This window comes from Dama dama, chromosome 19 (assembly GCF_033118175.1).
Source record: "Dama dama isolate Ldn47 chromosome 19, ASM3311817v1, whole genome shotgun sequence".
In the NCBI taxonomy this organism is placed as follows: domain Eukaryota; kingdom Metazoa; phylum Chordata; class Mammalia; order Artiodactyla; family Cervidae; genus Dama; species Dama dama.
This window is the reverse complement of record NC_083699.1, coordinates 32210732-32226840: the sequence shown is the minus strand read 5'-3', so window position 1 is coordinate 32226840 and position 16109 is coordinate 32210732. Positions and strand designations below refer to the sequence as shown.

The 16109-nt window shown below is 43.2% G+C and overlaps 1 protein-coding gene across 3 annotated transcripts in view; it reads right to left on the bottom strand.

Moving 5' to 3' along the window:
- USP13 (ubiquitin specific peptidase 13) overlaps positions 1-16109 on the bottom strand; it is a 135041-nt gene that overhangs the window by 55468 nt on the left and 63464 nt on the right. For all 3 annotated transcript variants that reach the window (XM_061166635.1, XM_061166636.1, XM_061166637.1), the window contains 3 exons: positions 15201-15388; positions 9489-9560; positions 9063-9156 (listed from right to left, as the gene is read on the bottom strand). In XM_061166635.1, the coding sequence (XP_061022618.1) occupies positions 9063-9156; positions 9489-9560; positions 15201-15388 (354 nt within the window). The remainder of the gene's footprint in view (positions 1-9062; positions 9157-9488; positions 9561-15200; positions 15389-16109) is intronic.

Here is a 16109-nt window from a genome sequence, read left to right as displayed (position 1 = left end):
GGGACCGCTCAGAAGGCAGCTGGCTCCTCCAGAGAGGACGCTGCCTAAGACAACAGGAGGGCGGCCTGCCGAGGAGCTGGGATAGGGCTCACAGAGGTCACCAGGAGAGGGCATCAGGTAAAAGGTCCTCGTGGGGGTCTCTGAGAGGACAAGCACATCTCTAAAACAACCACTGATGTGTACCCACAAAAGACCAACCATGACCACAGACTCACGCAGCCAAGACGGAGCAAACACACTCTGCTCAGGGGTAGGCTCTGCCTCAACTCCAATCTCCCCAACCCTTGACCCTTGACCCTGGAGTAGCCTGAGGAGGGAAAGAGGTGGAGCAAGGATGGAAAAACACTAGAGCAAGCTGACACTGACCTTTCTACACTGCTGGTTTCCAAGGCACCTGAGATTGGTAGTGGGAGAAGCCTTAAACTGGCTTTGACGTGAAATGGGCTTTTTAATGCCAGTAATTTGCTCTTGACCTGCGGTATTGGAGAAGACTCTTGAGAGTCTCTTGGACTGCAAGGAGATCAAACCCGTCAATTCTTAAAGGAAATCAACCCTGAATATTCACTGGAAGGAACAAAGACAGAAGGAGAAGGGGACAACAGAGGATGAGATGGTTGGATAACATCACCAACTCAATGGACATGAGTTTGAGCAAACTCTTGGAGATGGTGAAGGACAGAGAAGCCTGGCATGCTGCAGTCCATGGGGTGTCAAAGAGTCAGACACAACTGAGTGAACAGCAGCAACCTGCTGGAAACCCAGGCACTTGGCCTGCGAACCCTAAAGAGGCAGAGTGGAAGATCCACATCATCTTTAAGAATAAAGCTGTTTCCTGAGTCCTCTCCAAGTTCAGCCTCTAATAATGGTGCAGCACGTCTCCTTGTGTAAAACCCTATGAAGTAGCAAACCCTACAAAGCAGATGCCACCATTATCCCCATTTTACAGCCAGGGAAACGGAGGCTGCAGAGAAGTGCCACCAAGTCTGTCAACTGAAGTGGTCTTATGACCAGATGACCATGCAGCCAGCAAAGAGCCAGAACTGGGTTCTGATCCCAATTCCACACTCCTGGCAGCAAAACTGGAGTCATAGATGCAGCACACTTTAGGTCTCAGTGAGACAAACCTCACCTTGCCAATCAAGCAGAAGTAATCCCTGTGCTCTATGCAAAGGTGCACCCACGTCTCAAAACCTCTACATGTGCAGCCTCCAAACCACGATCCCCTCCTCAGAAATACAGAGAACTTGCTATCTGGGCCATCATGGGGTACTGAGCACAACATCATGCCTTTTGCTTTAACATTCAGCCCGCTCTAGCCTGTCTGCTCAGCCTGACTGCAACACTTGGCAGGCGAAGGCCTTGTCTCACACCTCTGTGAGATCTCCTAGACACCAGGGTCCAGGCCTAGGGTCCACAGGCCATGGCAGAGGTGCACAATCACACAGTCAGATGCAAAAAGTGATGGCAAAACTCCAAGAACTATCTCTCCCAGCAGCCACAAGGCAGCTCTACATATGAAGTCTTTTCAAGGCACACATGTTCTAAGCGATGTTTCTAATAAAACTCAGGAGAATTCTGTCTTGCTCAAAATATATCTGATCTGGGCATCTAGTATTTACTGGCCACCTACTTCATGTAGAACATGTTGGGGATTCCTCTCCAAGAGCTGACGGACAACAGGTGGGGGCGGGGGTGAGATTCAACACATATCTATAACAAATATTAGGGAACACCCCAGACAACCTAAAGCAGTGTTGGCAGCTCTGGGAGAAGAACGCCCCAAAGAGGCAGCATTTGAGCATCTGAGAACTTGGAACCTGTGTATAAACGATCAGCCTACACACACACACAAGGCTGCAGATGTGCCTTCAGCACCGGTGAAGACCAATTTATACCTGATGATCCATTTAACTGCCCACACATACACCTCCTGAAAGGCATGTAAAAGTTGTAACTTTCTTCACTCATAATGCTGACATGTATCTATATAGTATCAGCCAACACATGCATGCAAATAATGCCTTACATTTGCATACTAACATTTAGTCATTCATTCAGTAGGAATTTACCAAGTGTTACAAAATGTCAGACACTATTCTAGGTATGAGGATGAACATTTAAGAGGTGGCAGGCACAGTTCTGAGCACTTTATATGCGCATCTTTAGTTAAATTACTCAACCTCACGAGGTGACTATTATTATTTTCTACATTTGACAAATGAGGAAACTGAGTTAGAGAGGAGTTAAGTAACTGACCCAGGATCACACAACTAGGAAAGTCAATCTGTCTCGCTATCTCTTTTTATCCATCTGTCTTTCTCTCTCGTGTCCTAACACTGTTTCTTGCAAGAACCACATGTGCCTAGTTGTCACCTCTGATGTCTGAAGTCTCTCTTACCTGCTGCTGAGAAGACAGTGTGTCCGGATTCTGGGTAAGCCCTCTTCAAATCGACCTCTGAGGTCAACCTCCCAGGCCAGGCCAGCAATGACGTCTCCATCTGGGCAGTGCAAAGGCACCACCTGGAATACGTCGGTTTGTGTTGTGAACTTGGGTTTGGGCGTTCACATAGGCACAAACTCACTGCCTGCTGCTGTTACCTCTTACAAGCTGTGCTTGGCTGCCAGTCCCCATCAAAGCAGCTGCGTGGGAAAGTTTACCAACGTGCTGAAAGTAAACTGAAGAGTTAGCTGCTGCTCTATGCCACCGTGTGGTCGTAGAGCTGGGAGAAGTTCCAACAGAGACCATGGTGAAAACTCCAGAGGCTCAGCCCCATGCTCGGGCTTTGGCCCAGCCTCATTCACTCCCCTCCATGCCTGTTCCCTCTCGGTGCCCGTTTCAGTTCCTTGTTTGCCCTCAACTGACCTGGCCTAATCCCTGGTGCAGCAGACAAGTTATAGTTTGAGAAGTGATGATCACTGAGAAGTCATTAAAAAGCTTCCTAACTGGAGACATGTTGTCTCTGCCCCACTGCAGACCAGCTCCCGGCTTTCACAGATGGTCTGATTTATCTCAAACTCAGCCACCCTACACTTACTGCCTAACCATGGCTAGCCCCTCTGTCCTCACCCATGGTCCTCAACTATTCCACCTCTGATTTCTGAAGGGAGGTTTCACTAATTCCCATGATCAACTACTACTATGTTCACATTATGTCCATATAATAGAAAGTCGGGCTATAAAAATGTTGAGCCTGAATCTAATTAAGCTTCCACATCTACCTTCCAGCTTATAAGAAACACAAACTGAACAACACCTTAAGGAAGCAATCCTTAGAGCAATCCTGGGGCAAATGATTCAGCTCCTTCAACAGATCAGTCAGTCTTGCAAGGAGGACTCTGAGAAGCTGTCTTTGATGTCATTGTTGTTCAGTCGCTCAGGCGTGTCCAACTCTGCGACCCCATGGACTACAGCACACCAGGCTTCCCTGTCCTTCACCACCTCCTGGAGCTTGCTCAAACTCATGCCATCCAACCATCTCGTTTTCTGTTGTCCCTTTCTCCTCCTGCCTTCAATCTTTCCTAGCATCAGAGTCTCTGCCAGTGAGTTGGCCCATCACATCAGGTACTGGAGCTTCAGCTTCAGCACCAGTCCTTCTAATGAATACTCAGGGTTGATAGTGGCTTTGACAGTGCAGGGGGAAATATGGATATTGGCTGGGTACTGGATGATATATTTTGATACATTTTGCTAGTGTGTTTCTAACACCTTAATCGACTTTCAACATATTGCTTTTTTTAAAAAAAAGTATTCTAGTTACAGGTGCATACTGAATATTTACAGGTAAAAAGGATGGTGTTTAGATTTTGTACTCAATTTCTGCAGGGAAAGGAAAGGAAGGGAATGAGGAAGGAGGGGGAAAATTGAGTTCAGGGGGGATTGATGAAACCAGATTGGTGATGGTACATGGAGATTCATTATACTATGCGCTCTATGTCTGTGTATTATTTGCAAATAATTTAAATTTAATTAATTTTTAAAATTTTAATTTAATTTTTAAAAAATTTAAATAATTTTTTTAAAAGATCAGATTCCAGAATAAAGCGGTCACTTAAAAGAAACCAAAAAGCCTAAATAAGAACCCCATGTGTTGACATGTGGCAGAAATCAACACGACACTGTAAAGCAGTTATCCTTCAATTAAAAATAAATGTTATTTTTTATTTTTTTAACTTTATAAAAAGAACCAGAGGGAATCCCCTGGTGGTCCAGTGGTGAAGACCCAGTGCTTTCACTCCTTTGGCCTGGGTTCAATCCCTGGTCAGGAAACTAAGATTCTATAAGCTGTATGGTGCAGCCAAAATAAATAAAAGGAATCAAAGAAATACCATGTTTCCTAGAGGGCACTGGACCAGTGCCATCACCTGAGTGTCCCCTATGCGCCCATCACCAAACAAGATGAAAGAGACCAACACTGACCAAGAATGAGGCTTTTAGGAAGCTCACACGCTTTCTGTAAGCTGACCCTTGGACACCAGAAGCAATGGCTTGTCCTGACAACTAACTTTACAAGAGAGAGCTCCAGACCATCTCCAAAATAGCAACCACCTAAGGACCCTGTCATATTTATAGGATACTGTACTTACTTTCTCCATCAGCAACTGGAAAATAGTCAGCTAAAATTAGAGAGAGGACTACAGTGTTCAGAATCTTTCCTAAATGCTTACACAGAGCTTTCTGTTTAACACTGCACCAAGAAGGCAGTCACTGTCCACTCATATTCGTCTGGGCTTAATGCTTTAATTAACAAACAAGGAGAAAGACTAAGGCTTTGTATCAACTTAGAGCAATGCTTGTAGAGATACTTACACTATAAGATCACCAGGATGAAAAAAAAAAAAAAATACAGGCATCTCAGCCTGCCCCCAATACACAGGAGTATATCATCTGTTGATTTAAATTTTTAACCTTAAATCATAAACCTTGGACCAGTAATTCCTAACTCATGTCCAAACCCCAAATCTCCTAGGCTAAAGGAACAGAAGTTATTCCCCCAAACTATTTTTCATCATTTAAAAGGTGAGTTAGAAATGTTGCATTTGCCCAAAGTAGGAAAATGGAGGTTAGTGAAAATAAAGTTCTTATGTTTGCAGCTATAAATACATCACCTGGAAGCAGAACCTTGGTTATCTCATGTTGATCAAAAACTGAGGCCAGCAATTTTGTGTCAGGGATTAATTAGAACGGGAAATTAAAATAACTGTCGCTTAAGAAACTGTTTGGAATACAGAATTGTCAATAATGTGCTATCTTCAGAAGGAAAAATAAATTATAGAGTAATCTGTATTAAAACATGTGAAAGCACTGTCTTAAAATGCATAAAGATCTGGAATACATTTTTCGGAGAAGAAAAACTACTTTCATAGTGAGCAGGTTTTATCTACTATAGATGCAATTTAATTTTAAAAATCAATTCAACAAATTTATATAGAAATGGCAGTGCCCCCCCCCCCAAAACACTGCAAATCTTTTTGTAGATGAAATGCGTATTAAGCATGCATCTATAAAAACTCGATTTCACCTTGGTCTGTAGCAGAGCAATGAAGTACATATTTTAGAAATGACCCCGGGTGTGAATAGTCCAAGTTACTGGGCTACCTGGTAACTCTGTAAAATCTACCCAGCCCCTTTATCACCCATCTGCAGCATCCACACACAGAGACCCTGGGAGCCTGAAATGAGTACTGGAACAACTGTCAGGGAAGCAGGACAGCAGAGAGACTCTGTCAAAACTGCACAGACTCAGGGCCAGACTCTCTGGTGTAAACCCCAGCTCTCCACTCCCTGACTTTGTAACTGTGGGCAAGGATTCTGTGCATCCATTTCTGCATCAGGGAACACACGGCAAGGGCCTGTGCTAGTCACTGGTATCGTTGGTAGTGGAGGCCTTGAGAAAGGCACTCCTGCCTCATGGCTCTCTGTGCGGCACACATTCCTCTCGCCATCTAGCCTCTGTTTCAGCACATCTTCCTTCCTCTCTTGGAGCATTTCAGGCTCCTCTACAAGACAAGAGACAAATAGCGGAGACCAGGGGCAAGACCACCTGACCACAGGACTCCTGAGACCTGAAAAAAGAAAGGTTCTCCCAAATTGGTTGCTCTGAAACCAATTGCCAGTGAAAATCTTGATGCCTCAGAAAGTAATTCCCTCCACTGTCAAGAACAGTGGAGCTCTTACAATGAATTATTTGTCTGTTCACGTAATAGCTTGAAAGTGATACCTCTGGGGCCACAAAGAGAATCATGAGGTCAAGTCAAGCTCATTCTGAATGTCAAAGGGACCCTATTTATCCTGGCACCTCAGGGGTGTGGGTGATGGTGAGGGGAAGAACTTTATAAATCATCTAGACCAAGGGTCACACCCAAATACCCAGTGTACCAGTTAGGTCAAAAACTACAAAGGGACTGGAGCCAGCTGGGGACTGCGTGTCCTATGTGATGGGAGGGCTGCTACTCAGCTCCAGCCAGCTGCTGTCAGGGGCCTGGGACCGCCAGAGGTTCTGAAGGTTTAAGAGAAACTGGAAATTCAGATTCTGCGGGAGGACCCAGCAAAACACACCTGCAGGACAGACATGGCCCAAGGGCTGCCAGGTTGCACAGCCTGAGCCAGACAGGACAGCGGTTCCTGCCTGCAAGCCTCAGACCCCTGGAGATCACATAACCCACACTAATCCGAGGTGAGGAGGAGCTGAGGGGCCCCAGCTGTTCACAGACTAAATAACGAATATGCCTTACCCAAGAACTATTTACTCTTTTCTAGTATCACAGAAGGATATTGTGCCATTAACAAAAGTAAATTTTCCTTCCAAACATTGCTAAATTGGTCAGTTTTCATTTTACATTTTCTCAAATGAAGAGATTCCAAAAACACAACAGTCCTGTAATGTACACAGACTTTATTTACATTAGAAAAAGGCCCCTTCACACTTGCAATATTCACAGCCACCAACGAGACCAATCTGCCATTTGAGGGCTGAGATTGAAAGGTCACAGGACTTGCCCCCGACCCCCATCTCCAGATATTCGCAGAGTCAGGAGAGGAAGCAAGGCCCCTGAGGCCCAAACAAGCCTCCGTCTCCTCCACCACGAAGGATGGACTCTGCACCAAGAAGTGACAGCCTGGAAGAAAACCCAGGATCAGTTCAGTTGCTCAGTCATGTCTGACTCTTTGCGACCCCATGAATCGCAGCACACCAGGCCTCCCTGTCTATCACAAACCCCTGGAGTCTACTCAAACTCACGCCCATCAAGTCGGTGATGCCATCCAGCCATCTCATCCTCTGTCGTCCCCTTCTCCTCCTGCCCCCAATCCCTCCCAGCATCAGGTCTTTTCCAATGAGTCAACTCTTCGCATGAGATGGCCAAAGTATTGGAGTTTCATGTGATCAAAACATTTGAGGGACTTTCCTGATGGCTCAATAGTTAAGGATTCGCCTGCCAATGCAGGGGACATGGGTTTGATCCCTGGTCAGGGAAGATCCCACATGCTTCAGGGCAACTAAACCCATGCGCCACTACTACTGAATCCATGCTCTAGAGCCCGGAGGGCGCAACTACTGAAGTCTGCATACCTAGGGCCCATACCCCGCAACAAGAGCATGCGGTCAATGAGGAGCCCGTGCACTGAAGAGTACCTCCAGCTCGACATAACTAGAGAAAGCCCTCAAACAGAAAGGAAGACCCAGTACAGCATAAATAAATAAATAACACAACACTTTGGACCAAGTTTTTTCACCATCACCTCTTCAAAGTTACACAGGAGCTCAGAGGTAGAAGAAGCCTGGATAACCTGACACCCCAGCCCTACACCCAAACCACTTCAACTCCATTCCAATCAAGGAAGGCTCTTCCAGCCTCAGTTGGATAAGGAACTCCTTGCTACAAGGCTGGGTAACAGTGCAACAGAAGACTGCCTGCCCCACAATACTCTGATCTCGTGGTCTGAGCCCGAAAATGCCTACATCCCTCTCCACCCTCCTGGCAACCTAATTCCCTCTCCCCACCCCCAAACACTGCCTCTATATTTTCTCTTCCTAATCTCTCTTCTCCTGTTTGCTCTACTTCCCCAACTAATTGGCTTCACTCTGAAAAAGAACTGTTCACTTTCACTTCTTGCTCTCAGTCTGCAGGCCTTAGTCAAGCATGATTGATGTAAGATGGGAGCACGGAGGTCACACACTTGAGAAACAGAACTGAAAGAACTTGCCCACTCAGTCAAGACAAAGTAGCCTGGAGGCAGAGCAGCGGGGTGGGGAAGCGGGGCGCGCATTCCACTCAGGATATCTGCAGCTGTGGGAACCAAGACCCCCAAATACAGCTGTGCCCTGCACAATTCCAAAGCCACCACACCACTCCGAAAGGCCAGGCTGCAAGGGACGCCCTCTGGAGTTGTGTTAACAGAACAGCCCAGGGAGGGGTCAGTAGCCTAGACCGCAGACACAGGGAAATGTGAGTCTGATAATTAGGAGATGACGCACATCTTCCAGTCAGTCAATTAACAGTGACTGAATGGCCAACTGAGTTTCTTTTATACCAAAGTATGCTTTCAAACCCCCGGCAGCTTACCAAAAATGAGGACTACCCAGCCCTCCCCAGAAATTCAGAATCCTCTGCTAGGAGGTGGGGGTGGGGGATAGGAATATGTGTGTTGTGTTTTAACAACCAGCCTCTTGAGAAACCCTAGGAAACAAAGCTGCAGCTTAGGAGACGACAAATACTAGAAGCTCCAAGACAGGGATAATGAGGGGGAAAATGTTTATATTTTTATACGTTTATTCCTTCCATTCCAGCTCTATGTTATGAAGAATATTATTTCTCAAGACCAGTAATGATGGCAATCACATATAATCCATGAAGCAAATGTCACTAGAAACCACAACCTTGTGGCCATTCCCTTATCACAACTTTTAAGAGCAGACAGACACCCTAGACCCTGAAATGAAAGAGTTATGTTGACAGCTCACTAAATTTACAGCCGCCATTCACCAAATCATAGGTAATCCACGTTCTCACTAGGGAGGTCCTTCTTTCCTCTGAATCAACGTGGCAGACACCCAGACACATACCTTGAGCTCCTCCTTCATCACCTGTTCAATGAGCTCAGACTTCACGGGAGGTTTTGAATACTGGCCTGAGAGAAGGCCATGTCCTAACTTAGTCCTGGACAAGAGGGAGAAGCAGACAAAAAGGTCATTGTTGTTTCTCCTCAGAGATGCCAAAATTATCTACAAATTTCAGTGACTACAGCTGCTTTTAGTGAAACACTGTATCTCAATTACTCACAAATAACTTACTTCATTCTGCTTGAAACTGATTCCATTTTCAAATTCTCAGTACTTTATAATTTTACTAATTTCTTCCTTTTTACAAAAGCAACACGTGCTTATTTTAGAATACTTTTAAATAATACAGACAGTAAAGAAAAGAATCATCTTTAATTCTGCAACCCAGAGATAACCACTATGAACACTATTTTACAGCAGGTCACTTACATCTGTGTGTTGAAATCTTGCGTTGGATCTAAAGGAGAGTAGTCAAATATTCTTGGAAGATTTCCTACATACCTAGAAAATGAGAAGCCACAGTCAAAACATAGGAATTGAGAGATGAACAGAACCAAAATAAGCCATCATCCTAATTAAGACCTTCTTGCCTTTCTGTCAAAACTAAATCAGAATTTTTCCCTGAACCCCTACCTCTGCAGACATATTCATGGACCTCCTTATAGGGCTTTCCCAGGTGACTGAGTGGTAAAAGAATCCAGGTTCAGTCCCCGGGTTGAGAAGATCCCCTGGAGGAGGAAAATGGCAACCCACTCCAGTATTCTTGCCTGGGAAATTCCATGGACAGAGGATCTTGCAGGCTACAGTCCGTGCGGTCGCAAGAGTCAGACACAACTGAGCACACACACACATTGAAGTTGAAAATGCTTATGCTTCTATCAATAGGCCTTAACCCCAAGTATGAGTTAAAATCCTCTCAGATTTGGAATCTTTTACAAGTTCCCCAGTGATTACAACATGCAGCCAGAGTCAAGCACCACTGGCTTAGGCCATCGCAACTACCTTCTCAAAACTGAAAGGTAAGGTAAGGAATTGTTCTGGTCATGTCAAAATGAATAATGACAGCAGTAACAACGACCATTTCTGGAGAGTTTCCTATACTGCCTGATTAAGTCTTCATTTACAACCATATGAGGAAGGGATTATTGTCATCACCCACTTTGAGAGATGAGAAATCAAGATGCAAATTCATTAGGTAGCTTCCAAAACCACCCAGGAAGGAGTGATGAAGCTCAGAGTGGACCCAGGCAGCCTGGCTCCCAAGCCATGCCCAGAACCATGCTGATGGCTGTACCTGCCCCATCCACAAGCCCTCTTTCTGACCAGTTTACCTGACCTAGCAATCTAACTGTAACCATCCATCTCTCATCTCAACCCACAATCATTCCTTCCACTTCTTAGGTTCATTTCCTATCTCACACTCCCTGCTTTGCGCTCTTTACCTTCCCCTCTTGAAACTTGGATTCTCTGAGCCTGGAAGTTTTAGAAAGAAGAATCCAGAAACAGCTCTCTGTTCCTGCCCCTTCCTGCACCTGCCCTGCCTGCTTCTCTGACCTCAGTTCTCACCCCTCTCTCCCACCCCACAATACCCCAGCCACTTCCCCTTCTTGCTGCCCAGGGCATACCAAGCTCACTCCTGCTTCAGAGTCATGCCATCCTGCTATCTCTTTCCTGGAACACTCTCTAAAGATCATTGTTCTTTTACAAGTCTGATTAAAAGCCACCTCCCCATTTCCCTACTCTTTCAAGTTCCCTACACCTCACCCTGGCTAACTTTCTTCCCAGCATGTATCACTATTTGCAAGTATACAATTTATGTTCTTGTTTATTGTCTTTCTAGAGATTACATACTGGAATATAATCTCCATGAAGGCAGAGTCTTTATCTAAATTACTGCATCTCTACCACTAGAACCACATCTAACATGTAAAAGGCACTCAATAAATATTTTTTGAATGAATATATTCATATCATAATCAGATAACCAATTTCCATAACTGACTACTAAATAACCCAAGAGAACAGGCATTATTGCAGTAAAGCCTTGGCAGAGAACCATAATACACTATAATTAGTAATAACCTCTAATTAGATCCTTCAGCTACTAGAAACTTCTAGGCAACTGCTGGCAACAAATTCAGAATTTGTGTCCCAGGTTATATACCAACATCAAAATTAACAGAGCACCACATCTCTGGAAAAGTCCCATTCAAATGGCTTCTGGTTACATCACTAGGACAATAATTCCATCCAGAAATTTTCAAAGGACCAAAAACCAGTAATACATAAACCAAACTTTGGAACCAGACTATATTCAGTGTAAGAGAGAATTCTTAATATACAACTTGATATACATTATCAATATTAGCTATCTTAAAATCCGGTCTTTATCATACTTCAAAACCTAACACGACCAAAAAAAAAAAAAAAAAACTGGTAAGATAAACATTAGTGAAAAGCTTAGGCTTTCTGTCAAGGCTGATGGAGAAGAATAAAGTTTAAAGGGATAAATCTTTGATTTCAGAAAAGTCCATTTTGCTACAAATTTATATTCTTTTTCTCATTAATTAGGAATATCTTCTATTACAATAAAATTAAAAGACAGCAGTAATGTTGGACAATTTTTAAAGTACGTTTATCTTCAATTTGTAATCTAGTGGTTTTCAAAACAAAAAACACGTTTGCTATCTAAAAATCCACCCTTGTTGTCATTCAATTTGAACACCAGTTTATTTAGATTTGTTCATCAGAACTATTTTGAAATGTAAACTAGGTTCAAGTGGCACACAGGGTATCAAGGAGTCCAGCTGATGTTCCCAAATTATACTGTGGTTGTGTGTAAGTCATTTAATCTCTCTGTGAGTCACTCTTTCTGCTTAACAAAATGGAGAGACCGCTCCACTGAGTTAGTCCTGCTCGGAAAAAAGGAGTTTGAAGAGCAAGCATTTCAACCCAGTGATATTTGTAGAAGAACCAAAAGACTGAGGACTAGTAAGAATAGTAAGTTGCTCATGTTCTAATATATAGAACAAATGTTTAGGAAATAAAATATAAGATATTAGATACTACAAAATTCTAAAACACTTGAAACAAGACTAGGTAAGAGATTCAACTCTTAAATCCGAAATACCGACTCGAGGTACCTTTTTTTCACTGAAGAAAAATTCAGAAGATTATTTATCAAACTTTGATGTGTAGAAAATACTTTCAAAAACTGTAGACAGTAAGGCACTAAAAAATGTTGTTGGGCTTGGTGACAAAAGAATATAAGTTTCTTTCATTCGAGTTTAAAAGAAATAATAATTACACAACACCTACCATAAGAATTTTTCTTCAATAGTTTAAAAAATAGTCTTGGCGCATAAGACAGATAAGATAAAGCTACATTATTCCCAAATCAAATGATAATACAAGTATGAGACATGGGTAAGAATTTATAAAAATCATACGATGCATGATGCATACGCTTGAAAAGGCTTTCCCATCTCAGAGCTTCAAACTTGCTCCTCCTTTTCTCCAAAACCCTGTCTCCACTCCTCCTACACAGCAGTCAAAGTGAGTATCCCTCTGTGTGTTCTTTCTTCAAAGAAATCCTCCCTGACCACCTCCTTTCCTTTTTCTTCATGGAGTGTACCATATTTAAAATCATGCAGTTGTCCCTACAATTAGAGATACTCCTCAACAAAGGACAGGGTTACATTCCAATAAACCCATCATAAATTGATTATATAAACTGAAAATGCACTTACAGGGAACTCTACTCAATACTCTGTAATGGCCTATATGGCCATTAAAAAAAAAAGTGGATATATGTATAACTGATTCACTTTACTATACACCTGAAACTAATACAACATTGTAAATCAACTGTACTCCAATAGAACTTTTTCAATAATTTTCAAATTTTAGGGTACTATGGACATTCATTCATATTTTTTAAAATAAGATTTTTATTTTAAAATACAAAAAAAAAAGAAAATGCATTCATAATACCTAAACTACCAAACACTGAAGCTTAACCTAGCTTACCTTAAACATGCTCAGAACACTAACTTAGCCCACTGTTAGCTAAATCATCTAATTACTTAATGCCTAACTTGATAATAAAGTGTTGATTATCTACTGTAGCTTACTGAATACTGTACTGAAAGTGCAGAACAGAAAGGCTATCTGGGTACAAAATGGTTGTGATGGTTGTTTACCCTCAGGGTCTTGTACCTGACCAGTTGTGGCTGCTGCCTGCCCGACATCACAAGAGAGTATGTACCACCTGTCACTAGCCCAGGAAAACTAGCCAAAAGCAAAATGCAAAATTCAAAGTACAGTTTCTACTGAATACATAGCACTTTTGCACCATCGTCAAGTTTAAGTTGAATCATCTTAAATCAGGGACGGTCTACACTTAAAGGTCTATTTCCCCAAGTCAGGCTGGGCAGCAGGTCTTATTTACCACTGAACCCCCAACACCCAGCGCCCTGCTGAGCAGAGCAGAACCCACTCTTCATTGGCTGGATGAAAAAATGAAAACCTGACATGGACAACTGACCATAAATTTCCAAAGCCAGAAATAGTAAGAAAAGGTAAGATTTTAAGAATCAAGAGAGGAAGGAAAAGAATATTTTTATATACTTTTAATAACCACCATTAAGGACTTCTTCCCTGATGGTTCAATAGTAAAGAATCCACCTGCAATGCCAGAGACACAGAAGATGTGGGTTCAATCCCTGGGTCAGGAAGATCCCCTGGGTGAGGAAATGGCAACCCATTGCAGTATTCTTGCCTGGAGAACTCCATGGATAGAGGAACCTGGTGGGCTACAGTCCATGGGGTCGCCAAGTTGAACTCAACTGAACACACAACCACCGTTAAAATCATTAGCATTCAACTCCATGTGGGCACAAAAATCGCTCTGTGCTGTCCCTCGTGTGCTGTCTGTCCATCAGTTTGTCTTAGCACACGTGTGTCCTCTTCCATTCTTGGACCAAGGTCGAAACCTACCTGCTCTGGGAAATACTACAGATTATTTCCTAATCTTAGCAGCTGCCCATGACCTACAGCTGCAGGTCTCTGTGGCTGCCTGTGCTGAGCACAGTTTAAGGAAGACAACGCCCAGAGACACAGCCCTTGTCCCTCCCTCGGCGAGGGAGAAAGCAGGCAGCCTGTACAGGCATGGTTAGGAGTTGCCCTAAATCAGTGCCTCCCAGTTACCTATGGTGAAGGGCCAGCTTGTTTGTTGATTTCAAATCATATAGATGAACTCCTTAAAAATACAATAAAAATAAATTGTAGTTCACCCCTGAACAACACGAGAGTTAGAGGCACCAACCTTCTGCACAATTGGAATTCCATGTGTAACTTTATGGTCAATCCTTTGAATTCACAGTTCCTTCACAACCATGGTTTCAACCAACAGCAGATCATGTATTGGGTTTGCAAAAAGTTCATTCGGGTTTTTCCATAAGATGGTTTAGAAAAATCTGAATGAACATTTTGGTCAACCCAACAGTACTGAAATATGTATTTACTGAAAAAAATCCACATATAAGTGGACCTGTGCAGTTCACACTCATGTTGTTCAAGGGTCAGCTGTATTTGAAAAATGAAATGCCACTTATAAAAAATGACAAAGTCAAATTAATGCAATTTCTCAACGCTCATTCTCAATTTCCATACCTATCCCATTACACATCCATCTTCAGCAGTCCAAGGACCAGCAACATCTACAAACCACATTTTAAGTAGCAAAAAATCTGAATTCTCTAAGAAACTCCACTCACTCACCATTGCCCACACAGATCAGTGAACCTCTCCTACCGTATCTATAGGGAGAGATGCGGCAGGTTTGCTATGAAGATTAACGATTATTGTATTTTCAGTACAGAGGTGGCAGGTTTAAAAACAGAAGCCATTATTAATATGATAAATCCCTGTAGGAGGTTTTTCAGTTTACAAACCTCCTTATCTCATCCGATCCCCATAACACTTACAAGGGTTCTCAACCGCCTTCATGCGGGAAGTCACAGCACAAATACAGTGAGATGTCCCACAGTGGGTGAGGAAGGGCTTCCCTGGTACACACTGCCTGAGCAGGCATAGGAGACGCGGGCCAGTCTGTGTGCCCAGGTCTCAAGGGACACTTACGCTCTCTGGAACTCTGGGATGCTGAAGATGGCCTGCATCACGGAGCTGAGATAGCAGCTGTTGCCCAGGTTCTTGAGCCCTGTGTACCCTGGGCCGTACATGGGCTTCAGCTTCGTCCCCGTCTCCTGGATCACCTCCCACTCGCTGACCCGTGGCTTGATGTCATTGTCCTGGAGCCCGTTCTCTGTCTGGGGCAAGATCAGTGAAGACATACAACTTTGATGATGACTCTCATTCCAAGATCACATCCCACGAATTATTTCTAACAGCAGTAGATGTTTCTGCCTTTCCCCTCAATTAAACAGAGAATAAACAACCTCATTAAAAGTGACTGACATGGTGATGGTTGCACAAGGCAAATGGACTTTATGCCGCAGAACTGTATGCTTAAAAATTGTTAAAATAAAATTAAAAAGAATTCATTTGAATCAGTTCTAATGAGATGGATGAAACTGGAGCCCATCATACAGAGTGAAGTAAGCCAGAAAGATAAAGACCAATACAGTATACTAACGCATATATATGGAATTTAGAAAGATGGTAATGATAACCCTATATGCAAAACAGAAAAAGAGACACAGATGTACAGAACAGAATTTTGGACTCTGTGGGAGAAGGCGAGGGTGGGATGTTTCGAGAGAACAGCATCAAAACATGTACATTATCTAGGGTGAAACAGATCACCAGCCCAGGCTGGATGCATGAGACAAGTGCTCGGGCCTGGTGCACTGGGAAGACCCAGAGGGATCGGGTGGAGAGGAAGGTGGGAGGAGGGATCCAGATGGGGAATACATGTAAATCCATGGCTGATTCATGTCAATGTATGACAAAAACCACTACAATATTGTAAAGTAATTAGCCTCCAACTAGTAAAAATAAATGGGGAAAGAAAAAAAAAAAACTGTTAAA